At 56.0% G+C, this 26532-nt stretch overlaps 2 protein-coding genes across 2 annotated transcripts in view; one reads left to right on the top strand and one right to left on the bottom strand.

Moving 5' to 3' along the window:
* LMOD1 (leiomodin 1) overlaps positions 1-10820 on the top strand; it is a 40176-nt gene extending 29356 nt beyond the window's left edge. Inside the window, exons 2-3 of the mRNA XM_004756289.3 lie at positions 7785-9251; positions 10057-10820. Coding sequence (XP_004756346.1) covers positions 7785-9251; positions 10057-10083 — 1494 coding nt within the window. The 3' untranslated portion in view covers positions 10084-10820. The remainder of the gene's footprint in view (positions 1-7784; positions 9252-10056) is intronic.
* A 4602-nt stretch (positions 10821-15422) lies between these two features.
* SHISA4 (shisa family member 4) lies at positions 15423-19055 on the bottom strand. Its single transcript, XM_004756287.3, has 5 exons — positions 18514-19055; positions 18045-18216; positions 17127-17260; positions 16147-16314; positions 15423-15921 (listed from the first exon to the last, which is right to left on the bottom strand). Exons 1-5 carry the CDS (start codon positions 18584-18586, stop codon positions 15875-15877), a joined length of 594 nt encoding a protein of 197 aa, XP_004756344.1. The 5' UTR covers positions 18587-19055; the 3' UTR covers positions 15423-15874.
* Between the last annotated feature and the right edge of the window lie 7477 nt (positions 19056-26532).

Here is a 26532-nt window from a genome sequence, read left to right as displayed (position 1 = left end):
GGCAAGCCAGAGAGAGAGACCAAGCAGGGTGGGGACAGGGAAGCAAGGGGCATCTGGGATGCCTGCAGGGAACAGCTTTTCTTAGCTCTGTGACTGCATGAGCCTGGGCTTCTCAGCTCAGAGCTAGCCAGGTGCACACGTTCCCCTAGGGAGGTGCCCTAGATGACCCTTCTGGAGCCCTGGTCAGGATGGAGGCTCTTTTTGGCCCACATTCTTTTGGGGGACCAAGGGACCCAAGCCTCCAACATTGCTTGCCAGGTCAATTAGGTGTGGATTAGTTCTCACACTGTCAAGCCACAGGCTGGGAACAGAAGAGAGCTGAGCCATCTGTTGGTCCCTGGCATTGAGGGGTCCGACCAAGGTCACCTGGAGGGGTTCTCTCCAAGCCTCACACCTGCCTGTTTCTGCTGTCCTCCTGGCAGTTTATTGGGGGCTGGTCTACTCAGTCCTCACCTCAACAAGCACTTACAGAGGTGCCTGGGATGGGCAGGCCCCCATGCCGGGCATTGTCACCCTCCCTCCGGCCCTGCTCAGGGACTGAGGCCTCCAGACATGCAGTCACCAGAGTCCCAGATGGCCTGGTGAGAAGAAGGCGCTGCAGCCCCCATATTAGATGGTCTAACCCTCACCCCAAAATTAGGAATTTCATTTGGGGAGCAGTTTTGTTTTAAATATTTTATTTATTTATTTATTTATTAGAGAGAAAGAGAGAGAGAGAAGAGAGCACAGGCAGAGGGAGTGGCAGGCAGACGGAGAGGCAGGCTCCCTGCGGAGCAAGGAGCCCGATGTGGTGCTGATCCTAGGACCCTGGGATCATGACCTGAGCCGAAGGCAGACCCTAACTGGACCACCCAGATGTCCCCTTAGCGGATTAACTATACTCCAGTTATGGGCAGGAACTGAGTGTACCCATGGGTCTTTGTGTGTAAAGCCTTGAACACCCCAAAATTATGTTCCCAGAGGTGTGAACCCAAGGGGGTGAGGTTAAAGCCCTTCTCTGCCCCATTCCCCATTGTCTTCCTCCTTCTTGAGCTCATCCTCTGGGGTCCCAGTCTCCCCACAGACCCCCGAACAGCTACAAAGAATGAATAGAAGGGGATTCCTCGGAGCGCGTTCGGCAAGGGCCCGTGCAGACAATGTTTCCCTATACTGGGGGCTTGGAAATAGGGGAAGCAGACCTGGAATGATCTGAAAAGGGCCAGGGCTGGGGTAACCAAAAAAGGGGGTTTCTGGGAGAGGCCAAGACCTCGTCCCTGAGCCATGGCCAGAACAGGAGCCAGGGAACTTCTGCCTGGGAATGGTTGAGAAAGGGGCTGCCAGGCCTTTTTAGGGAGGCTGCAGCCTCGGGCCAGCCTGAAGGGATGGTGTGGGTTGAAGCTGTAACTCTCTGCCATCAGGGTCCCCTGCCTCAGCACCATCTGCCCCAGGCACGTTGACATCAGATCGTCGCCCTGCCTGCCATCCTTCTAAGCTGTGTGGGCGGGACTGGCTTCTGTAGCATCTGTCCCCAAGATGGCGGTGACCTACACCTCCTGATGGGTGAAGTCAGGACGGGTGAATGAGTGGGGTCGCAGGAGGAGTTTGGAGGGGCTGGCTCTCGAGAACCCCCAGGCCCACACAGGCCCCCAGTGTTTGTAGGACCCCGGTGCTGGTGTGGTCCCCTGTGGGGTTGGTGACACCTGTCCCCAGGCCACTCCACCCCTGCCTCTGTCACCACGGGATTGGGGGGAGGCGTGGGGGAGAACTCCCCAAGCGACCTGGTGCCTTCCCAGCTTCTAGATCTCTAGGGTTTGAGACACGGTCATTCCACTTCCAACGGAGAAGTACGAAATGCAGTGCCACTGACCACTGGGTGAGTGCTTCATCTCGCCCTTCTAAATAACACAAAGATACTAAGGAAGGAGGCCGGGGGCAGGACGAACCCTCCTGCCTGCTGTGGGGCTTAAGCACTTCTCATAGTGAGAGCTGGGCTTCCCCGCAGCTGATCTCCACTTCAAGCCCTTTTTGGGACCAGGCAGGCACCTTGTGGAAGTCTCCTTGCAACCACTCGCAAGCTAATGACGAGCTCCAGATGGGTCAGTTTCATGCAGCATATGAGACGACAGGTTCACAGGAGGTCTGTAACCGTCCAAGACCATGCAGCTAGCCGAGGGCATGGTTGGGATGTGCACACAGGCCAGCTGCCGGCAGAGCCCATCAATTCCCCGACCACCATCAGGAGGATGCGTTAGGAGAAATCCCAGCTTTCCGGACAGCTCTGGAGGGAACCTACAGCTTTCTAGGGGCAGTATCAGTGGTTTCAGAATCTGGAGCCCTACTGCGTAATGTACAGAATTATCAAACCGCCGTGTGTGCATCGGGAGCTGCTGTAACATCGTGTGTCCACTAGGCTTCCATTAAAAAAAAAAAAAAGAAGGAAGGAAGATCAGGGGAGGCTGGTTGGCTCAGTCGGCAGAGCATGTGACTCTTGACCTTGGGGTCATGAGTTTAAGCCCCACATTGGGCATAGAACCTACTCAAACAAAACAAAACAAAACAAAAGGACAACAACAACAAAAAAAAACCCGAAGCTCTGTTTCAGGAGCTGGCTTAAGCCCCCAGGGGACGACTCCTGGCCCACAGACCACCAAGGGAAATGGGCCTTGCTGTTCTTCCCCAGGACTGCCCCCTCCAGGAATGATACTTCCCCCCCACATAGCAGCTGACTTTCCTGAAACTTCTTGTCAGGACAATCTAGAATCTTTCTTCTTGGGAGAGAGTTACAAAAGAGTTGCTGTTCCATGTGGAATGAGGCAGGAGGCTACAGGGAGGGAAGCTTCTTGGTCCCTACAAGCCCTAGGCCCCCACTACCTGCCCTGCCCTTGACCCCAGCCACGTCAGGGACTGTTCTCCCAGGGGACCTCTGGCTCACTCTCCCGCCTGCGGCCAGCCCCTCTGCACCCTCCCCTTGCAGACGGATGACCCTGGAAGCTGTGGTGCCTGATACCAGGTCTCCAGATGGCTGGAGTGAGTGGGGCCGGGGCCCCAGAGCCCTGAGGGGCCAGCTTCGTGGGAGAAGCAGGGGAACACGATCTTGGGCTCGGAGGCAGGCTGAGGGTTGGTGGGGAGCACTGGTGCAGGACCAGGAGGGAGACACGGTGGGAAGTTGGAGCACTGGGGGGACTAGGAAGCACCGCAGATTTCCCCCATGCTCTCCTACAAAATATAAGCTGATCCACAGGAGACAAGAGGCAGGCTGCAGATCAGAGCCAAGTGAAAAATGCCCGTTCTCATGAACTCAGACCCTGAGGCCTCTGCGTCCTCAGGACTTCAGCTCAGGCCTGGAAGAGGGTCTACTGAAAGCAGAGCTGCAGAGCTGCAGACCCCAGAGTCCCTGCCCTGAGCCCAGAGCCTGAGCCGCAGCACTGTCGATGCTTCCAGACGGAAGGTCTGAGGCTGTCTGTCTCATCTGAATTGACATCACCTCGGACTTGCTTTGGGGGTGGAGCAAATATGCTGGATCCATGGCAGTGGGGTCCAATGTGAGGGGCGCAGCCACTGCCAGTCACCCCTGCCCTCCCTGGCTCTGCCCCAGCCTGGGCCAGGGGCTGGAGCGAACTCGACAGACCCAGACCTTTCCGTGTCCTGTTTGAGAAGTTCTCCCCCAGGTTCATCTGGTCTTGGTGCTGGACCCCAGGGAGGTCTGCAGACTCCCTGCCTTGCATTGGCCTCAGGCAGGGTCACCCTGCAGGCGATGCGTCAGAGGAAGGAAAGACAGGGCCTCAGTGGTGGTCTAATGAGCTAATGGGCACCAGTGGGCCGAGGGCTCAGCACAGCACACACTGGGGGTTTGGCCTTCCCTCGGCAAGTTCTCATTTTCTAGGGACTCCCCAATAGACAAATCTTTTCCTCTCCCACTTTGGCAATGAAGGTGGTAAAATGTTCTCCTCTCTGGTCAATCGACGAGACTTCTAGGGGAAGTTGTACCTGAAGGCCCAAGGTAAGGGAAATGACGCCATGTTGAACCTGTCAAAGGCATTTAACTGGGATCCCAACCCAAGTGGCCGACAGAGCAACACCATGAGGCCATAGGTCTGGAGCGGATGCGGGGAGAGAGATGCTTCTCACCGCTGAGTCTGATTGCTAGGTCCCTGCAAAGTCTCACAGGTTGTTAGAGGTTTACAGACGTCATCCTCCCCACTCCCCTGCCTCTGTGAAGGATTACAAAATCACCCCCTAACCCTAAAGCTTTTCCCAAAGAGGAAAACAATTTTTTTTTTTAAGATTTTATTTATTTATTTGACAGACAGAGATCACAAGTAGGCAGAGAGGCAAGCAGAAAGAGAGGAGGAAAGAAGCTCCCTGCCAAGCAGAGAGCCCAATGCAGGGCTCAATCCCAGGACGCTGAGATCATGACCTGAGCCGAAGGCAGAGGCTTTAACCCACTGAGCCACCTGGGCACCCTGGGGAAAACAATTATTGCTGCTTAGATCTCTCACCTGTGGACTTTTGCTCTATGGAAGTTCTTTGTTATATCTAACCTAAACCCCTCCCACTATAAGGGATGAACAGAGGCTCAGAGACAGAAAGACAAGGAAAGATAACCTCAGGAGATCGCCAGGAGGCACCACCAGTTCTAGAAGCAAAAGAAGTTGGCTTGGACTCCCTTTCAGATAAGCAAGAAGGAGGCAGCTCTGCTATGTGCTGAGGAGCTGGCTCACCAGAAATCTCAGCCCTGGGAGGACGCTGGGCTCCTTCTCCTTTTAAGGCAACGTCTGAGCTCTCGGGGCTGCACAAGCGGCAACAAGCCCCAGCCCCACTCATTCCTGGCTATTTGGAGGAAACCCATGATTAATCAGCTCTCCCCCTCCCCCGCCCAGCCTGTTTTTCATTAGGTTCTTTTTAAAGGGCTGGAACACCTCCTTAAGAGCAGACATATGACAGATCCAAGCCAACTAGGACCCCAGAGTAGGGGGAGTACTAACAGGGAGTAGGGAGTAGTCTGGATGAAGACCAGGGGTGTAGGTCAGAATCTAGGGTATCAGGGCAGAGAGAGGGTTAAAATGCTGGAAAAGGAGTCCCGATGGGAGAGCAGAGGAAGGCTCTGAATGCGAGCCCTGGTCAGAAAGCTGGATGGGTTTGATTAGGAGGAGGGAGCTGCTGAGCGAGGGTGGGGGCAGCAGGGCTGCCCAGGCACACCTGGAGGGCTGCTGGGCTGGGGGAGAGGAGGGCCTTGCCCCTAATGGGCAAGGTTGGAGAAGGTTGCATTGACTTGGCTGCTGCTGGCGAGATGGTCAGACCTGAAACCCAGTTTTTCCTGAACTTGCTGGTTAGTGTCTCTCTGGTTAGTGTCTCTACAGTTTCCCTGTAAGTGAGGCCTGTGGGAGGCATGGGATCTGTGCAGAGGGCAGCTGGGCGCTGCACGGTGGGCACTGAGAAATCCCCAAGGGCGCGCGCATTTGGAAGGGGAGGGCAGGAGTCCCTGGCTTGGGGGCCTGACCTCTGAAGATTGGGCTGGACTCCTGGAGAGGCCACAGCACCCAGCTCTCACTTCCATGCTCCCGAAGCGGCTGGAATTTGAGATGAAACCACTGTGAGCTGGGGTGGGCTGGAATTTCCTGGCTGAGCTGTGGACAGATGTTAGGAGTGTCCTAAAGGGGCTGACCCATTGGATCTCCCCGTTTACCTTCTGTTTGCCTACTCCAAGCTCCCTCTTCCTTTCAAATCAAGGTACAGTAAAGTCACCATCAGGGACAGGGTGAGACCAAGGGTCACATCCAGAGAAGGTGTGAGAGGGCATCCTCAGGCCCTTGCCCCACCACTGAAGCCCCAGGAGCTCCCCCCGCACAACTGCCCCCACAGGGCAGGAGGAGAGAAGGGGCACATTCCTCAGCCCTGCCTCACCAGGCCCTGTGCCCCTTGGCTGCGTGTTGTGATTCTAGCAGAGAAGCCAAGGACTTTTGCTGCTAAATAAACCCTGGGGCTGGTCCCCAGTGGCATGTGTTTGTGGCGCAGGTACAAACTGTTTCCATAGGACCAACCAGCTCCCCATTCCGTCCGGGCAGGGTGGGGGTGCACTCCTGAAAGAAAGAAGACCTTTCTAATAATCAGGCTGTAGTCTCTTCCTCTTTTTTTTTTTAAGATTTTATTTATTTATTTGACAGAAATCACAAATAGGCGGAGAGGCAGGCAGAGAGAGAGGAAGGGAAGCAGGCTCCCTGCCGAGCAGAGAGCCCGATGCGGGACTCGATCCCAGGACCCTGAGATCATGACCTGAGCCGAAGGCAGCGGCTCAACCCACTGAGCCACCCAGGCGCCCCTGTAGTCTCTTCCTCTTAAAAACAAAACAAGGGGCACCTGGGTGGCTCAGTGGGTTGAAGCCTCTGCCTTTGGCTCAGGTCATGATCCCAGAGTTCTGGGATCGAGCCCCATATCAGGCTCTTTGCTCGGCAGGGAGCCTACTTCCCTCTCTCTCTCTGCCTGTCTCTCTGCCTACTTGTGATCTCTGTCTGTCAAATAAATAAATAAAATCTAAAAAAAAAAAAAAAACAACAACAAAAAACAAAAACAAAACAAAACCTTTAGGAAGGACATTCCTTGAGGTCCCAGTTGCTCCAAGGTATCCATCATAGTCAAACAGTTTAATATCTAATTGTAGGCAATCTTGATGCTTCTTTAGCCCTCCTGAAGGGGGTAGGAAGCAAGTACTCTCAAAATAAGGCTCAGACTTTCTGCAACCTCACGGAAGTAGACACACGGCCCCATGGAAGTACAGGGTGGCTCATGCTGTGTGGACAACTTAAGCCTTTCATGTATCTCAGCTGACTCCCTTCCAGAACCCCTGAACAATTTCTCCTTGTCTATGTGGTCCACGCAGAGTCAAGGAATCCTAGATCCGGAATCTGGCAGAGTCCTCTTGAGGTCAGCTCACTGAGTGGACGCCAGGACCCCTTATAGAGAGCTGCTGGTCCTTAGCAAAGTTTTTTCTAAAAAAAATAAGGACGATACTGTGGGCTCTTGGAAAAGCTACACATACCTGACGTAAACGTATGGGCTTTATTCTGTTAATGTCTACCTTCTTTATCGTAGGCTCCTTTTTATTTCAGTGAGAGAATGATGGGAGATCAAATTTATAAATATCTTTAATTGGTAAGATTAAATGTTAGCAACCTTATGTTGGTCCCTCCAACTTTTTTATTCCTTTGAAAAGGCATATAGCTGTGAAATTCCAGCATCTGAGGACCACCGACCCACCTCCCCTTTGGAAGCAGGGTCAGCGCTGGGGTGAGGCACGCGAGGCACTAGCCGAGCCCAAAGAATGCAAGGGGGCACCCAGAAGCGCAGTGAGCTGATATTTTTAAAAACTGAATTTAATGCCAAGAAAAAAAATCCATGACAACCAAAAATTCAAAATTTTAAATAAAGGCAGGAGCAGCATAAGTGATTTTTCCTCTTGCCTCCGGTTCCAACATGGCTCAGCAAAGTACCACTCGGAAAGATTCCTGCTAAATCACCCATGACAGGAAAGGGCAGCTCTGGGTCTGAGAACACCCCTCGGGAAAGGACCTGCCGCAACCTCCCAGGTCTTCCCCTAGGCCCCTGGCGACCCTGAGGTTTGCTTGAGTCTGACATCAGCCTGTTCTCTGCAGCTTGAATCCCAGACCCTCTCAGGGTGTTCTCAATGGACTTTGCCCTTTGGACGCTCCAGGGCAGCTATATAAATGCTCCCCGCACTTGTCCCCATACTCTCTCCCCTCCCCGTGCAGCCAGATCTTCATGTTTCTTTCTCTTTTCTGAATTCTTAGGAAAGCAAGCAAGTGGAGACCAAGACAGATGCCAAGAACGGAGAGGAAAGGGGCAGAGACGCCAGCAAAAGAACCCTGGGCCCCAGACGGGACTCAGAGCTGGGGAAGGAGCCAAAGAAGGGTGGTTTAAAGAAAAGCTTCTCAAGAGACCAAGAGGAAGCTGATGGGAAAGGCGGAGAGAAGCCCAAGGAGGAGAAGCTCCTCAGGGGCCTTGACAAGGGCCGGGTCAGGGCTGCTGTGGACAAGAAGGAGGCAGGGAAGGATGCGAAAGGAGAGGAGAAGGCAGCGGCCCCGAGGGAGGAGGACGAGAAGAAAGGCCGTGACAGGAGCGCAGGGTCGAGCAGAGACAAGGACAAGAAGAGAGAGGGGAAGGACATCCGCAAGAGAGAGGACGGCGGGCACGCAAGAGGGGAGAGCGGGAACGCAGAGGGCAAGAAGGAAGACCAGCGGGTGAAGAGAGGAAGCGGGAGCGGAGACACAAAAAGGGAGGATGAGAAGGTGAAAAGAGAGGAGTCCGTCAGTGACAAGGAACCCAAAGAAGAGAACAAGACCCAAGCGCGGGAGAAACCAGCCCCGCCTTGCCCCCCCAAGCCCTCCTCCGAAGGGCCCGCCAAGGCAGAGGAGGAGGCGGCCCCCAGCATATTTGATGAGCCCCTGGAGAGGGTGAAGAACAATGACCCAGAGATGACCGAGGTGAACGTCAACAACTCAGACTGTATCACAAATGAGATCTTGGTCCGGTTCACCGAGGCTCTGGAGTTCAACACGGTGGTCAAGGTGTTTGCCCTGGCCAACACACGCGCGGACGACCACGTGGCCTTTGCCATCGCCATCATGCTCAAGGCCAACAAGACCATCACCAGCCTGAACCTGGACTCTAACCACATCACGGGCAAAGGCATCCTGGCCATCTTCCGGGCCCTCCTCCAGAACAACACGCTGACGGAACTCCGCTTCCACAACCAGCGGCACATCTGCGGCGGCAAGACCGAGATGGAGATCGCCAAGCTGCTCAAGGAGAACACCACGCTGCTCAAGCTGGGCTACCATTTCGAGCTGGCCGGGCCCCGGATGACGGTCACCAACCTGCTCAGCCGCAACATGGACAAACAGCGGCAAAAGCGGCTCCAGGAGCAGCGGCAGGCACAGGAGGCCGGCGGCGAGAAGAAGGATCTACTGGAGGTGCCCAAGTTCGGGGCCCTGGCCAAGGGCTCCCCCAAACCCTCCCCCCAGCCATCTCCAAAGGCCTCGCCCAAGAACTCGCCCAAGAAAGGGGGCACCCCAGCTGCTCCGCCGCCGCCACCGCCTCCCTTGGCCCCGCCCCTTATCATGGAGAACCTGAAGAACTCATTGTCCCCAGCCACCCAGAGGAAGATGGGAGACAAAGTCCTGCCCGTCCAGGAGAAGAACTCCCGCGACCAGCTACTGGCCGCCATTCGCTCCAGCAACCTCAAGCAGCTCAAGAAGGTAAGTAGTCGCAGGCCTGGGCCTGAAGGGCTGGAGGGGAGGGCGAGCCTGCTGGGGGAACCGGGACAGAGCAGGCTGTCGGGCTGCTGTGCCTGTGTGGCACGTCTGGCCATCACAGCCATCCCCCTGCCTCTGGACAGGCCATGGTGTCTCCCTTAGAGGGGGGCTCTCTCCTTCCTGTAAGGAGCTTCCTTTAGCCTCTCACTCCGTGCCTCCAACTTTGCTACCCTGCAGCTTAACCAGGGTCTCCCAGAAATGGAGAAACAGTCTCTACCTAGTAGTTCCGCCTCGGGTCCTGCATTAAGTCTTCTCTCCTTCCTTCGCAAAACAAAAATGATCTCCCTTTTACGAATTCCCTCTCAGGACCAGCCAAGTCCTAGTGATCAGTGTATCCCAAAGGTCTTTGGGAGATTCAGCCCTCAGGAGGGTCTCCCCTGTGACTAATCAGTGCCACAGACACATGAGCCATCCCTAGAGACCCCCCTGCTCCTCCAGGTTTCACCTCCCTGAACCTCAGGCGATAGAGGCCACGGTCATGTGCTGATCTGACGGGATGGCGGCAGCGAAACCTAGCCCTACAGCATCATCAGAGGCTAGGCACCAAGACAGAAAGGACAACCTCAGCTGTGATGCTAGTGGTCACTGGATGACATCCAGTTTTTACAGACGGGAAAATGCTCACTTACTCATTCTACAGACACCTGTAGGGGGGCTCTGGTTGCCAGAAGGAAGGGAGGCCAGATGAATTCTAGAGGCTCCTCTGCTGAGCTCCTTTCTCTAAATGGTCTCTGCTTTGCCCTTACAGGTGGAGGTGCCCAAACTGCTTCAGTAGGACCAGACTGCCAGGGGGCACTGTCTGCCGATGCCAAGACTGCCCCGGCCTCACCTCCCAGGGCCGCACAGACCCCGCCCCACACCCCACCCCCGGCTGCCCTGCTGTGGATGTCCCTACTCTGCCATGGGAGAGCATGAGGCCTGGCCACACTCCAGGAAGGCTGCCTTCTCTCTTCTCACTTTCCTTTTGTCGTCTCTGAGGCTCTCCAAAAATTTCTTTTATACCTGGAGCTGAGGTTGCTGGACAAGAAGAGTCCTTTTAGCGTGTCACCGAGAAGATGGCATGGCTAGGGCTCAAGTAGCTGGCAAGTTACGAAAGGCCTGTGGTCCAGGAAAGATGTCCCACCAGGACCACATAACCAGCCCAGTCCCACTGCCCTCCAGGGCCAGGATTCAGGCCTCTGAGGAGCCCTTGGGGCAAAGCTGCTGGGCCCGTGGCCCTCTGTGTGGGACAATGGCAGAAGATTGAGAAGGGCACAAGAGCCCAAGGGAAGAAGGAGAAGGGGCCGAGGATACCCTCAGACCCCCTCCTGGGCTGATCAGAGGACACAGCAGGGGCAGCTGGCCTGGTGGGAAGTGGGCTCCAGCTGGGAAGAGAGGGACAGACAGCAGCTGGTCCTGAAGGTTTGATGCCAAAGCAGACATTTCCCTCACACCCACCTGCTGTTGTATAAATAGCCGTGTATCTGTTTTTCCATAAGATTTTGATAATATATACAAGCCTTTAGTTGTGAATGACCGTGCCCCTGCCCCCTATACTGTCCTGAGGGGTCCTGATGGTCACCCTAGGCCCATGGAGGACTCTAGAGGCTCAGGGTCCTGACATGCCAGCCCAGGTTGACCATATAACAGGTTCATATCTGCGGAAAGTCCAGTGCGAGGGAAAGACTCAAGCGTGGGTCGAGGGCTCCCCACTGACTGGGTTGACCAGGCCAAGGAAACTAGGCCTTAGCCAGGGTCTGCTCCTGACCATTGCTGCTGCCTGGAATCATTAGCCAGAGCCGCTTTCAGGGGTGACGGGGCAGAGTGGAGCACGGGGCCCTGGGATGGCTATATTAGGCATGTTCAGGGAATACTCATTCCATGACTCTTCCTCACCGTGGGCTTGGGGCCAGCTCCTCACAGCAGTCACAAGCCCAGGAAGGCAGCCATCTCTGAGCAGGCAGAGAAGTGAATGACCGTTTGGGGAGCAGCCGCCACACCAGTGTGCCCAGTGACCCATCTCACACCCCACTCCAGCTGCAGGCTGCTCTCCTGACCTAACTGCGCCCCTGTGCCCTCCATCAGGTATATCAAAAGCATCTTCCTGATTTGATTGATTTATAGGTTCTGGCACCCCTTGACACTGTGGAAGAGCCTCTTTGGGTCTGGGTCACTAGCAGTTTTCTCTGTCTCGGTGTTTTGTCCCACAGCAGGGAGCACAGCAGTTTCATCATTGTTGGGGTGAAGGAGGGGGCATCCCTGCTAGGAAGAAGGATTGCTGTGCTAGGTCTGACCGAACACAGAGGCAGGCTAGTTGTGGGAGCAAAAAGCTTGGATCCCAGGGGACACTCTGCACCCCCCCCTTCCCCTCTACTCACTTGCCTGTCCACCCCAACAATCGAAACAAGGGCTGGGCCCAGGAGATGGCGGGTAGACACCTGCTGCCTCTCGGACCTCAGAGGGTGTTAGCCGGAGCTGAGGGCAGCCAGCGCTTCCATGTACCCTGTGTCTGCGGTTGCCAGGCCTCAGCAAGATGCTGCAGGCTGCTTCAGGTGCTCTTGCAATTCTGGAGGTTTCCATTTTGCAGGTCAAGTTCAGCCCAGAGAGGTTACCTATAGATCCGTGATCACACAGCTAATAAAAAGAGAGCTCAGATCTCCTGCTCTTAGAGCTCTTTCTTATGAGAGATCCCCCTCCTTCCCTTCCTGACATGAGACCGGTCCAAACCCAAGTAACGGATCTCCAAATCTTAAAGTTCCAATAACCAGACACACACACACACAAACACACACTCTCTCTCTCTCTCTCTTGTCCTCTTGAGGGTTTGGGGGGTGTAATGCCCGGACTGATGAGGTCATCCTTCCTCCGGTGCCTGCGAACCTGATGCGGGACCGTAGCGCCATCTGCAGGCAGGTCGCGTCCGGCTTCTCCGGCCGCACGAGGGGCGCCCCGGAGCTACGCGGGGTTGGGGCCAGGGAAGGTGGGCAGATGAGACGCAGCGCTGGGTCTGAGGGGCGCCTTCCCGCCGCCTGGGAGGGACGGGGTGGGGAGCGCCAGGTACCGAGCGGCCGCGTGTTCCGGGTCGGCCGAGCGCGGAAAGCGGGCCACCCTCGCTGGGCCAGTTTCTGCGGAGTAGTGCACCCACCCTGTCCCACCTGCCCCGTCTGCCTCCGCAGACGGCCGTCTGCTGGGTTTCCCTTCCTGAAAGCCAGGCTGCAAGAGCCGGAAAGGATCTGTCTTCGTCCGGATCCCGCCTTTTCCAGGGAAGACCATGAGAGTCAAAGGCAGCAAATGACTTGAACAAGCTGATGCACACGCACGCAAACCACGTCTCTCGTCGCCGGCTGCATCCTACCGACCTGGGCCAAGGAGTCTCCCCCTACTTCTGCTCCAGCTGGCCCCTTTTCGTTTCCAGGGGCCACATACTGGGTCTTCGCGTCTGGCTGCCCTGACCCCCGTGGGGCCTACCGCCGACCCCCACTGTTGCACAGGCTTCCCACCTTTGGGCCCTGCCGCTGCAGGCCTTGGGGGACACCGGGCTAGGTAGGACTGAGGCCCTGTCGCTGGCCGTGGGGGGATGGCGACCGCCTACTCACCCCACTTCCTGTCGCGGGAACTCAACAAGCCAGTGAGCCAGGGGCTGTAGGCTGTGGCTGTCACAGGTGCTGTGAGTTGGGACCATGGCCACTCACGTGGCCCTAAGAAGCATAAGATCTGGACACGAGTCACCCACGGAGGGTGCTTCTGGACCACCAAGATCACCAAGCCTATTGTGTCATGTGCTCCCCGCCCCTCTGCAGACCACTCTCAAGGCTGGGGCCCAGCTATCCCTTATGCTACTTCTTGAGCGGGTGGCCACTGCTGTCCTGGGAGTCCAGGCCTGGTGAACCACCCCCTCCCACCCCGACGCCCTGTGCTCCACCTGCTCTGCCTGGCCCATGCCTCTAATTCCTCTTCCTTTATCCCACCTACCCCCCCTCACTCCTTGCCTCAAGTGTCAGCTGCCCCAATTCTATTCCTCTCCCCCCACAGTGCTCCCCTTTCCTTTTTGGGGGGCCCCCATTGTATTCCCATTCACCTCTGCCCCAGCTCTTTCCCTGCATCTGAACCCCTGCCTTCCCCCTTTGAGCTCAGCCTCCCCCTCCCCTGCCTGAGGCACCCAAGAAAGAGGAGCACTTGCTTTTGCTCCTCTCCATCTGTGCCTCCCAGACCTCCCCTTAGGGGTCCTGAGTGTGCTCTCGCAACTCAGCAGGACCCCACTTACACCACTGGAGTGTAAATCCTTGAGCGTCACCGCTCCTCCTGCCCTGTATCTTCCTCTCATCTGTAGGGTGCCTGCCTGGTTTTCAGGGGTGCTAGCTGCTGAACAAGAAGATGGGGAGGGGCAGCTACAGCTCTGAGCTCCTACTGGCCCTCTTCCTCTGGTGGTAAGCAGAGATGGGCTCATAGATGGAGAGCTTTGGGAAAGATTCAGGGGGACTGCCCTATTAACAGAGTTAGAGGATGTGAGAGGCGCCTTCTCTCTGCTTGGGGCATGTGAAAGCCCCACTCTGTCGTAGTTACCCCCTTTTCCTTAGAATTCTCAGTGCAGAGTGAATTGCCTGGAAATGCTGGGGAGGGGAGACGCCACCTCCTGGGAGGCAGCTATGACTGGGATAAACCTGCCTTCCACTCCAGTCCACAAAGCAATTTTTAATTGGCCCCAGATTGTGGATTTAAGGATAATTAATTCAGCTGGGCATGGCCATGCATTCATTTACACCTCTTCTTAGGGAAACTCAGAAACCTTATCCTGCCAATGTCCTCCACCTCTCAGCTTCCGGAGGGAGAGGGAGAGAGAGAGAGAGAGAGAAACTAACTGGGTTCCAAACCTTGAGATGAGCGGTGACCCCCTCCTGAAGTGTGAAGGAAGGCAGAATTTGCAGGAAGCCAGGACTCTGTGTGACCCCAGCTCCCACCGCTTGCTCCCACCCTCAGAGAGAAGGTGGATTTGGAGCTCTGGCCCCAGCTCTGCCTGCCCCTCAGCATTAACTTTCTCTCTCTGTCTGGTCAGGTCCAGGGGCAGACTCCTGGGCCCCTGAAAATTTAATGAGGATGGGAGGAAGCTGTGAATCCCTGGACAGAGGATTTGTAGGCTTTGCCTACAGCTGTCTCTGACGCTGGCCGAGGAGCCCCTCACTTCCAGCCTGTGTGACGAGAGCCTCCCTGACACTCTGTGGGTGTCAGAGGGCATGGTTAGCACAGTGTCCATATGCAAACCAGCTGGAGGACAAGGCTGTGGGGCTGGAGGACCCTGGGTGAGGGAAGGAGGGGCTGAGCATATGGGTGTTGGGGAAAGGAGACTGTTGGTTGGAGGAGGTATGTTGCCAAGCCACCCTGGCACTTTTCCCACTTGAATTAAAAACTGTAAAACCTCTTTCCCTACATCTGTCACCAGACAAGTCCTGAGAGCACAAGGACCCAGGTCCTCAGGGAACAAGGCAAGAGGGTAGAGCTTGGTGCCCAAGCATCTCCAAGGGTGGGGGCGTCTGCCTGGCTCAGTGGGGGTCTAATTTCTTAGTCCTGATGATCCAACGCAGCCGACAGGAACACCTCCCATCAACCTCTTGGGCGGCTCAGTCCCTCCGCTTAGCTCCTAGAACCCCTCAGATCAGGAAGGACAGGCAGGGGTCACAATTTCATGTACGTATTTCACCCTCATGACAGCCCTGAGGCATCATTTCCATGGGATAGCTGAGAAAACTGGGCTCAGACACACACCCAAGGTCAACCAGTGTGGGGACCCACACATGAAGCTAAGTGTCCCGGGAAAGGGGAAGGTGCCTTTGTACAAATGTGCAGTGCCTTCCATGTCACAGGGGCCTGACCCCTAGTGGGCAACCTCTGTAATGCAAATAAGCCCCCTCTTCCCAGCTGTGGCAAAATCCACCACACTGGCTTTGGGAACACAGCTCGAGGAGCCCTCAGCCTGGGGGGCGGCTCTGCTGGCGGAAGCAGGTGAGGGGGGATGCTGAGCTCCAGCCCTGGCGCCTGCCTTCCCAGCCTGGAGGATGTGGCACTGGCAGCACTCAGGGCCCAGCTGCAGGCAGAGCTTCTGGAAGGTGTGGACGGGCCCAATGAGGCAACTGACATGAGTTACAGCTTTACAGCTTTAATCCAGCAGTTGGAGCCCTGTGACCAGTGGGGCAGCCGGGAGCAGGGCTTCCGCCCACTGCTGATGGAGCCCTCTCCCTGCTCTGCCCCGGCCCACAGTGCGTAAACAGGGAGGGCCCCAGCGTTCCTGGCTGGGATCTTGGAAGTTGACGGACTCTGAGAAAGCAGGGGTCTTGACCCAGGCTTTCATGTCCTTCTCTTGTCCCAGGTAAAAACAGTCCAGTGATCCCAAGCCCTCCCCACCCACCCCTCATTCACAGCCAAGTTCCAGCTCAGCTCCTGGTCTACTTCCCTGGGGCTCCATCACCAGCAAGACCCAGGGCTTGGCTTGGTCTGGGGCCTGAGGAGTAGAGGACCCTCGCCCACCCCCAGGGCCAGATGCAGATACAGGAGAAGGGCATCACTGAAGGGGCAGCAGAGACACAGCTGGTTCCTCAGGGTCCTGGGTAGGACGGCTGTGGTGGCATATAGGGGGGAGGAGCTGAAAGCCAAGGAGACAGGATGAGGGTGGGGGGCGGGCCTGGGAGGACGGGAAGTGACCCCCAATTCCAGAGGCATGAAGGATTCATGGGGAAGAGGTAGCCTGGATGTTTCCAGCTGAGGCAGAAGTCTGGGAGAGGGACTCAGGGTGAGAAAAGAGCAGGGGAGGTCCCAGCACAGAGGTAGGGGGCAGGTGAGAGCAAGACACTCCAGATGGCTCACTTACCTGCAGGGTTGTAGATAGGGGGCCCAGCTGGGTAGAGTGGATACTGGGGAGCAGGACCACTAGGAGGGTACATGTAGCCAGGCTGTGGGGGTGCGGGGCCAGCTTTGGGGTCCTGGGGGTATGGGTACACTGGCTGCACTGGGATGCCTGTCATTGGAATCTCCTGGCCTAGGTGGGGGACAAGGATCAGCATCAAAACTCCACATCCATGGCGAAACCTCCTCCTCCTGCCCCGGAAACCAAGGTAAGCACCCCTGGGCGCCTGCTGTCTGTTCTGGCGGGCTCCAGGCTGGCCACCTGCTGCCTCTGCCTCCCAGACATTGCCTGGCAGAGTTGAGCAGGGAGCTGTGCACGTGGTCCCCGCGAGTCAGTCTGTGTTTAGCAGGTTTGCTCCCCTCAGCAGGTTTCAGAGGCCTCACGTGCCAGAGAGCAGAGCCCGGGGAATGTCCCACTTAGGCAAGGATAGGGCAGCTCCAGAGTCTGGTATCTTGTTATCTAGCACAGCTGCCACTCAGGGGGTCCGCCTTCAGCCTTTTCCTCCCATTCTGATCCCCCGTGCAGCGCCACCATTCCCACACCCATCAGGGTTGGGCGAATGTGTGGTCACATGCCTGCACTCAGGCATACATTCATTCCACTGTACACTAGGGTTCATGCAATTAATGCTAACGTCTACAGACCCCATCCCGTGTCCTTTCCAAGAGTCACGTGCGTGCCTGTGCCCATGCACACACACCACCGTTGACAGACAGCCTGCCACGCACATCTGAGTATTCCCATGCACGCATGTCCGCGGACACAAAGTCTGCTGGTTCACAGAGAGCCCTGGCCACGTTCTTATTTCTGGGGTTACCGGCTGACAGGTGTATGTACACAGAAGCACTCGCTGCTACACAGTTCACACATGCTTGAACTCTCTGGTGCCCACCACGGGGGTCGACCCAGCCTACCGGATTTATCTTGCCCGGTACCATACATACCTTCAAATGGGCTCTGCAGATGCTGGCGCCGGCGGTACAGGTAGCAGCAGGAACAGAGGAAGCAGCAGATGGTGGTGGCCACCACAGCCACAAAGAGGATCACAGCCGAGGCGATGCCTGCTATGGTCTTGGGACTTAGACAAAGAACAGTCCCCTCACCTTCCAACACTCAAAGGAGGGACTCCTCATTATGGTGACCATAACACTGTGCTCCAACTCCTGGCCAGCAGGGGGCCACAGCAAGCTGAGATTTGGGGTTCCTTGAGGGGCTCTGCCCAGTCCCTGTGGAGGAGATCTTAGGGGACCTCCATGTCCCAGAAGACCGTGCTGCCTGGCTGCCTAGTGTGAGGCATGCCGGGATTTGTAGTGTGCTCCCCACTTCGTTGCTCCTACATCTACAACTTAATTGGTTAGACTTTGAACATGTTAGCACTAAAAGGCACCTTAGAAATAATCTAGAGCCCCTTTCTATCAATCCCCCAACACGCAGTCTCCTTACACCTTTTCTATATTAGCAGTTCCCTGCAAAAAGTTTGAAACCACCAGTTTGGCAACCCCTGCATTTCGTGAAGAGGAAATAATGACCCAGGAGAGGACGAGCCTTCCCCAGAATGACACGGCGAAGGAGCAGTGGACCTGGGAATCAAACCCACGTCTCCTGCCTTCTTGCCAGAGCTTCTCCCACAAAGCTGCCCCACTACCCACCCTCCACCAAGCACAAGTCGGTTAATACGCCTTTCCTAGAGCTTCCAGGCCCCAGCACCAACACCCACTCTGTCACCAGGCTGCGTCCTAGGTCTGGGTTCAGGCTGTGGAGGTGGACATGGAGAGGGGCTGGAGGGAGACAGGGAGGAGGGGAGGCCCGGGCAGGCCTCCTCAGAGGAGGCTGGAGGGGCGGGGGTGGAGGCGGGGGCCCACCTGAAGGCCAGGCAGTGCTTCTGCTGCCTCTCGGTGATGAGCAAGGTCAGGTCTCTGCAGCAGTACCGCTGGTAGCAGGTCCCGCAGCAGAAGGTGAAGAACTCGCAGTTAAAGCCTGGATGCCAGGAGCCATTCCGGTCCAGGTACCACAGGCAGTCCTCGCCGGCCAGCACTGCGGGCAGGTTGGGGTGGGGGGCCCATGGCCATCGGGCCAGCTTTCCGTCCGCCCTTAGCCCCGCTCTCCCAGGCTCCCAGCCCGCCGTCTCCCGGGTCGCGGGAGCTGCCCCTCGTTGTCAACCCGAGGGGCTCCGCCCCTGAACCCCCGATGCCTCCTTCCGCGGCTGACTCCGCGCCCCGGGTCAGTCTCATGGCCCAGCCTCCCCGCCGGGTCTCCTCCCGCTCCCCGCGGGCCAGCAGCACCCAGCGGAGCCCCGCGCCCACCCCGCCGCCTCGCCGCCCAACCCCTTACCCAGGGGAGCCCCCAGCACCAGGAGGGCGGCCGCGGCCAGCGGCGCGGCCCCGCAGAGCCCCGGGGGCCGCATGGCGGGGCTTGGGCGCGGCCGAGCTCGGCCGCCGGGAGCGTGGAGCGCAGGACGAAGCCGGCCGGCGGGAGCTGCTGCGGGGCCCAGCCCGCCGCCAGGCTCGGTTTCCTCTCCCGCCTCCTGCGAGGGCGGGACTAAGGCCCGGGCCGCGGTAACCCTGCCCCCCACGTTCCGCGCCCGGCCCAGGGGGCCACCCACCGGCGACGCCCACCCAGCCCGGGGCTCGGGAGCTGGGCGCCCCTCTCCCAGCCCGGTGCTACCCTGTACCCCGCCCACGGCTCCACCGTGGCTCCTCCTGCCCGAGCCACGGAGGCCACAGCGGGGCCGCTGGTCTCTGCAGCCAGGGAGGTCCAGCCGTGTCCTGGGCCCGCCCCCGCGGCCTGGGCCCAATCAGTATCCCGGACCCCAGAAGCTCCGATCCTGGTGCGGTCTCCGAGTGCCCAGGCACATGGGCCAACCCTAGAAGGGCAGGGCTGGACCTTTCCCTGTGCAGGACCTCCTCTGCCCCAGTGTCCAGTCCAGGACGTCCTGCGGGGGGCGGGAGAAGAGGGAAAAGAGCCTGAGAGCACCCCGCCCCCACTCCCAGAACACAGGCACCCATTGAGAGGCAGCTCAGAGCGGCTTTGTCCCTGGCGGTGCCCACAGGCCTGGACTCTGCCAGCTGCACTGGTTCCCTGAGATGGCCCCTTCCCCCTCTGAGTGGACAGCGCTGGCATGCACCAGCCTATGGCCTCATCAGTCGGGATGGCAGGCTGGGGCCACCTGGACCCCATCCAGCTAGACACCCTTCAAAAACTCCTTTCTTCATAAAGCAGTCCTGCATAGGCTAGGGGAGCATAGGGAGGGCAAGAGTTAATTACAGTGGAGACAGTGGTTTTGGTGGAAGGGGGGAGCCAGTTAATCCCCTTACAAATTTATACTGTCAGTATATGTCACTATGTGACATGTGACATATATGTCACTATGCCCGCTGCTACCTGGGCTACCCTGACCACGACCTGCCTGTCACTCCAGGGACCAGACTGAAAGCCTACCTCAAGCTGTGGCCTTGGTGCAGTCCCTTACAAAGCACTTTGACAGGTAGCTCATGAGAGGGTTTCCCCAACTCGGTGAGCTCAGCGAAGCCGACAGGTGACAGGTGTCCTCATCAATCCTATCGTACAGATGGAGAAAGTAGGACTCAAGGGAGTTGTAGGACTTGCCAGAGATAATACAGCCCACGAGAGGCAGAGGCAACAACAGCAGGGCCCAAGTCTTCTAAATCCAGGTGGGTTCCCCTTCCTGACAGCAGAGAGTGTGCAGTGAGTCTCTCCAGTGTTTGGAGGTGAGGGAACCCGGGCAGGGCAGGGGAGGTGCCGCAGAGCCTAAATAAGTTAGGAAGGGCGGCCAGAAGACGAGCTGCCCTGTCTGGGGCTCATGTGTGTGCTAGCACACCCAACCTGAGAGCTGGAGTAAGAGAGGACTGGTTCCTGCCCCAGGTAGCTGCAGGTAGTCTGATGGGGAAAGGGGGTGGGGAACGACACAGTGATTATAAGTACCCGTGCAGGTGCAGGACCCAGTCAGAAACACAGCAGCAGAGGGGTGCAGAGAGACGTCTCGCCCTTGACCACCCCCTAGACAGTGTGCCCTTTGCCATCCAAGTGCGCAAGCTCCACAAGTGTGCGACCCTGTGGCCGTTGTGCTCACTGCTGTCACCCAGCCCTTGCCATTGGTAATGACTGTAGGTAGCCTGACATGCAGAGCGAGGGCTGTCTCCCTTCCTGTCCAAGGCTGATCCTCCCACGTCTACTCTAGACCCCCTCTGATCTCTCCGCCTTATCTCTTTTCTTCGGGGTCCTTAGTTTCTCCTTTCTTATCAGCTTCTTTCCCCAGAGCAAAACAGAAATCTCAAGTCTCTCCTGGTACAACAAAACTAAACAAGACCAAACAAAACCAAGCCGCATGCTTCCGGAAACTCATCCTTTTCTAGCTGCTTTCTTGCTTTTCTCCTTTTCCCCTTTTCTCTCCCACGGGTCCTCCTCAAACCTCGCCCTGGTTGAGGCTTCCAGCTGGCCACGACACCCAGTTCTCACAACACCAGCAGTGATTTTCTAACTGTAAAATTCTAGGGAAACTTTTCAGTCCACGGGATGGGAGTGTTGAGACTGAGACCGAGGGTGGGGAAGGGCTGGGGGCAGGCCCCAGGGGAGAATGGGCAGGGTTGGGAGAGCCTGGAGATGGGCTGAAACTGACTCTGTCCTGATGATGGACCCGAGTCCTGACGGAGGCCATGGAACTAGGCAGGAGTGGGAAGAGGCTGGGTGGGAGCACTGGAGAGGGACTGGGGGCACTGAGAAGGGGGTTGTCTAAATCGTTTAGGCCTGAAGGGGCTTCACTGCACCTCGTCCACTCAGGGCACCTGGGAGACTCTTCCCCTCACCACGCCAGTCTCCCAGGCTCCAGTGAGGGGCAGAGGCTCTTTCCTGGAAAAGGACAGGAAAACAGTAATTAATCTCTGATCAGATGAGACAAAATATGAACTTTGCCAGTAGCAGGCTCTCCCCAGGGGGCCTGGAATATGATCATAGTACTGATAGTAGCTAATACTGCAGATGAATTTGCCCCTTGTACAGGGGCCGGAAGTGAATTTTCCCAGCTTGCCCGGCTGGGATTTGAAGGTGAGCTGCTGTGACTTCTAAGTCCAGGCCCTTGCAGTCCACCGCCTGCCTCTCCTGGAACATGTCTAAAGTGCTCCGCGCTATGCTTGGCATACAGAGCACGTACCTGGGGAAACTTTGATACCCAGCCCTTATCCCCAGCAGGAGTCTATGTGGGAAGAGAGTGGGATATTTAGAGTGGGGAAGGGCAGCGGAAGCCGGGCAGAGAGGAGGGCCTAGGACCATGCCTGTGACCCAGTTTGGGCTTTGCCTGGGGCTGTGGTACCCGAGTGAGCGAGCGAGCGTGCTGCTGAGTCATCTCACCGCTGGGCTGAATGACCAGCCCAGGGCTCCTCCCCCCCCCCCCTTCTTGCTCCTCTTCAAATCAGAGCCAACTGAGTAGGCCTGCGCTCTCCCAGGGCCTTCCTGCCTTCCCAGGACTACAGCCTTGGAGCCTCCATTTCAGAGGCTTCTGCCCCCCCAAGCGGTCTGGCTCAGGGGGATTCTGGGCCATTGTGAGATAAGCTCCCTTCCTCTCCCCTACTTGCCTCCAGGTTAGTCCCATGCTTTCTCCAGTCCTCCAGCTCCCAGCTGTCCTCTGGCACAGTCACCTCCTGCAGATAGGTAATTACTCATTCCTTTCTTCCTGAGGACCCTGAGCCCTTTCTTCATTGATTTAATCTCATTACACCCACTCTAGGGTGTCAAAGACACACTGGTTCTTCCTTGCAACCCAGGGCTAGGGAGAGCAAGGCCCAGGAGAGCCCCAGAAACTTGGCCAAGTTCTCATGGCTTAGCTGGGCACTGAAGGAACCAGATCTCCTGGCTCTCACTGTCCCCAAATAAACAAACACCTCTCTTGCAACTTAAGGCCTTCCTTGGTGTCTAGCTTTATTCTCTCAGTGCAAATGGAAGACTGTGACTTTCAAGTTTGTCCTCTTGGTGGGAGGGGTCTGGGGGTGGGCAAAAGACAGTAGGGATCAGCCTCGCTGCAGGCCAGCCAGCTCCTGGTAGAAAGGAGCACCATTTAACAATGCCTTTGCAGAGTCACCTGCCCCCAGAATACCAGGCTTCTGCTTCTTTGCAGAGGCCCAGGGCACCTGCAGAACTTCTACAGCCTGGGCCTCAGGAAAGGAGGGGTTAGCTGGACTCGTTTGGGTGGCAGCTGTGAACAGCCTGCCCTGGAGGGCTGTGGGAGCAGCAGCAGTTCCAGGCAGCCAGTGCCTGGCCTGAGGCGCCCAGCCCAACCAGTAGGGCAGACGGGGAGGGCCAGGTTATCTTTAAATGGCACCTTACTCAGCCTGCCCCTCTGCCAGCTGGGCAGGGTGGGGGCAGACAAGTGTTATTTTGGGATCTGAGGATAAGGAAGGAAGACGGCTCTGCTTACAGCTCTTTCCTTTATCCCCACTCCCTCTCCTGGCAAGGATTTGGGGACGTGGGCTTCAGCGCGTCCTTTCCACCCTGGGTCTCTGTTTTCAGCCGAGTCCTGTTAATCAGCGGCACAGGGGGCACTCTCAGACCGACAGAGGCACAGGGCCTTTGCTGGTGTGACAGGCTCTACAAGGACAAGTTTGGGTAGTGAGAGTTGCTTTGGGCTTGGAATCGGACCAATGGCTGCCATGACTACTCACTATGAGGCAGCACTCCACAGTGCTTAGTACTGTGTTGAGTTTAATCCTCAGAATGAGTCCCTAATGCAGATACTATTATTATACCTGTTCTGTGGATGAGGAAATGAAGGTACAGATAATTTAAGTAGCTTGCCCAAAGTCCCCCAGCTGGTGGATGGCAGAGCCAGGATCCAAACCTAAGCAGTCTGGCTCCAGAATTCACACTCTGAACCCCTAACCAGAGCGTGGGTCCTTCCCTGTCTCTTAACTTGCTCTGCAAACTTGGACAAGCCACCTAAACCCTATGCGCTGGGCTCCCTTGTTTATAATGGGCTATGGTTCAGTCAAACCCACTAGAATCCTCAAGTCAGCTGGCAGAGGCCCTCTGGCCTATTGTCTCTCTCCCTGTTCAATGGAAAAAGAATTTACTCAGGGTCATATAACAGGTCACTAGCAGAGCTTGGGCGGGAGCCCAACCCTCTTGCCTCCACATATATTTCTGTGCTCTTGCTAGGGACGCTCCGTGAGTCAGGGATGAGGCAAGGGAGCCAAGCCAGTGCGGGATGGGAGAGCAGGTGTTGATCCGCAATCACAAGGCCAGGTGTAAGAGAAACGCCGCATTGCTTTTCTTTCCCTCCAGTTAGATCAGACCAAGTCTCTACCCTGCCCGGTGGAGGGGAATTATCAGTTCTCCTTCTGGGATCATGAAAAGGTCCTGGGATCTCACACAATGCAAAGTGCTGAGGGTGGGTCCTGCAGGCCTTGTCCTCTGCCATTCAGGGGTGGGCAAGTCCAGCAGTCCTGGCCTGGGGGTCGCAGACACAGACACCATTCCCTGGAGCCCTGGCGCCCAGCAGCCTGCCTCCCCAGGAACTCCGTGCAGCCTCTTCTTCCTTAGAAGTCCTCCCGTCCCCAAGTGCTCTGGCAGGATCCGGGCAGAGTCTCCACCATTCAGGCCCCATGGACTTCTGCTCTTTCTTATCTTCTGGGGCCCCTCCCCTTTCTTTCTCCCCGCTTCCTCCTCTCTGATCCTGTGCACTGAAGCTGTTACAGAAGCTCCAGAAGCATGGCTGTCCTCAAGCAGCTCTGCTTTCCACTCTGCAAAAGCAACTAAGTCAAGGAAATGCAAAAAAATTTGGCTATGTTCTTGGAATAAGCAGAGGGGAAAAAACCTAGGGAAAGCAAGCCAATACATTGATAACATAATCATGCGGCTCATCACAGAAAAACCGCTGAGCAGGTGGAAGGCTGCAGCCACCACCTGTTTCTATCCTGTTCCCAGGCAGGATGGCAGCGCTGCAGTTCTTCCTCACGGAGCTGGCCTCCCGAAGGCTCACTGAGACCCTAATTTAGCAGCAGCATCTGTGAAACTGAACTGAGTCATTCTAATCCAGTGAGTCAGGGAGACGGAGCCAAACATAGCTCCCAGCTTCTGGAGGGCGGGGGAACGCAGAGAGAAGCACTCTCTCCCATTTGAAGTGCTTCAATGAAGTCATCTTTAATTCTAACTACAACCCTGAGGTAGGTATTAGTTCTCCATTTTACAAATATGGAAACCAAGGATCAGAGGGGATGTCACCTGCCACAGCTTCCTCCTCACCTTCCAGTTAGGCAAGCATGCCGCGTTGGAGCCACTCGAGCCCCGGGAGACTTCCTAGGCCTTCCACTCAGGCCTGTGTTCCTCCTTTTCTCTTCCTGCAGCACACTGCCATTAAGTCATAGGTACCATACAAGTCTAAAGGATCCGGTGAGATTTGCAATTTTAGGAAAACAACAGTCCTGTCACTCATTTCTCACCTACTCAAAAAACAAAACAGAATAAGCCCCAAAACAAAACATCCCTAACACAAACAAAAGGAGTGTGAGGGTCCTTCTTAGCTAGCTGGTGAACCTGTACCAGTCTGGCAGAGAAAGCTAAATCATTCACAAATGGTACAATTTTATTAACGGTCACTTGAGGCTGGCCACTTTTCTACCTGAATCCTGCCCCCATCAACTGTCGCTTTTGGAAGACCTTTCTCTACTGGCTGTCGGGGCCCATGGACTCTCCCTTGTCAACCTTTCACTGCCTGATCTCCTCTGCTCCATTTCCTCCTGACACTCGGGTCTCTCCCCTGCACTCCTTCCTCTGGTCTCCCCTTCTAGTCAAGTTTAGACAGACGTCAGGATGCTTTCCAAAATGCAAACCTGATCCTGCCACACCCCTGCCTAAAATTCCTAAGTGGCCATCCATTCCTGGAAGAGGGCAAGGCCTGCAGGGTCCCTCCTTGTCTAGTCCCCACTCATCCCTCAGCTGATTTCTGGCCAAGAGCCCTGTGAACCACAAATTCCAATACTTTAAGCCCGTGTCCAAGCTGTGAAAATGCAGTCGTATTCTGTGAGGGTCTTAAAGATTCTTTTCTCTGGGGTGTCCTACCCCACCCTCGTCTGCCTGGCAAATGCACGGGGGAGATGACAGAAAACTGTCAAAAAGTGCTAAACCTACTTGGATCAGAATCACACACCTTGCTGTGTGACTTTTGGCAGGTAACATTTAATGACTCTGTGTTGCAGTTTCATCAGCCTGTAGATAAGGTGAACAAAAAAGCATGCACTTTGTAGTGACTAGATGGTCTACGTGAGAAAATGCAAGTAACACTTTGGAACAGTCACTGGCATTTGGTGCTTCTGAACCCTGAGCAGTTGGAGCCACCTTGCAAGGGCTCAGTTTAAGGGTCACCTTCCCCATGTAACCCTGCATGCCTTCTTCTCCCAGTTACCATTAAGGAGGGGATTGACCCCAGTACTTCTCTTAGTACTGCCCACATCTGTTGCATTATTTCTGACCTCCTACTGGACTAGCTTCTTGAGGGAAGGGGCCAAGCCTCTCCAGCATCTAGCACTGGCCTTGCATGGAAAAAAAGTTTAGTATTTGCTGAGCAGAATGAACACATAGTGGTCAGAACCTGGCTTTGAGTTTATCATTTGCTTAGTGGTCGTACGTCTGCCTGGCTGGGGTGAGAAGTATAGTCTTTCGCTGGACAGCCCTTTCATTTTCCAAAGCGGTGTCCTGTTTTCCCTGAGTCTTCTCAGCTCCTTCAAGCTTCTTCCCCCCAACACAGATTTGGTCCTCCGGTGCTTGGTTTTCCTCTTGCAGATGGGCTTGCCGTCTGTCGGGGAGCCTCCTGTTTGAGCACCATAATGGAACAGAGCTCTCTAGGATTGCTGACAGACACAGAGGACTGAAACGATTTTACACAATCTGTGTCTGCTACCCCAGCCAGGACGACACGGGAGTTTAGTGAGGACATGTTAGCAGTTCCTGACATCATAAACACTTATTACCGGCACACAGAATTGCTAACAAGAGCATAGTGCTCTGTAATCCTTAACTCTCTTCATACTCATCAGTTTTGAAAAACAACCTTACCTTTAAATCCTGCCTATTTTAGAGCTTATAGAGGTATTTGCTTGAATCCTAAACTGTCATCCTTCCCAGGGGTTCCTGTTGTCTAAAATTCTGATCAGCCCTGGAGCCTGGGTGACCCAGTCGGTTAAACGTTCAACTCTTGATTTCTGCTCAGGTCTTGACCCAAGGGTTGAGCGAAGAAGGCCCCCCCACCCCGCCAACCCCCCATCCTGCTTGGGATTCTAACCCCTCCCCTATCTAAAAAAAAATCTGATCAGCCCCTCTCCTATCTAGTGCTGTTTCATTTGTAAA

Source organism: Mustela putorius, unplaced genomic scaffold, assembly GCF_011764305.1.
Source record: "Mustela putorius furo isolate JIRA1106 unplaced genomic scaffold, ASM1176430v1.1 tig00000508_pilon_pilon_pilon, whole genome shotgun sequence".
Taxonomy (NCBI): domain Eukaryota; kingdom Metazoa; phylum Chordata; class Mammalia; order Carnivora; family Mustelidae; genus Mustela; species Mustela putorius.
The sequence above is the reverse complement of the archived record's forward strand: the minus strand, read 5'-3'. Positions and strand labels throughout refer to the sequence as shown.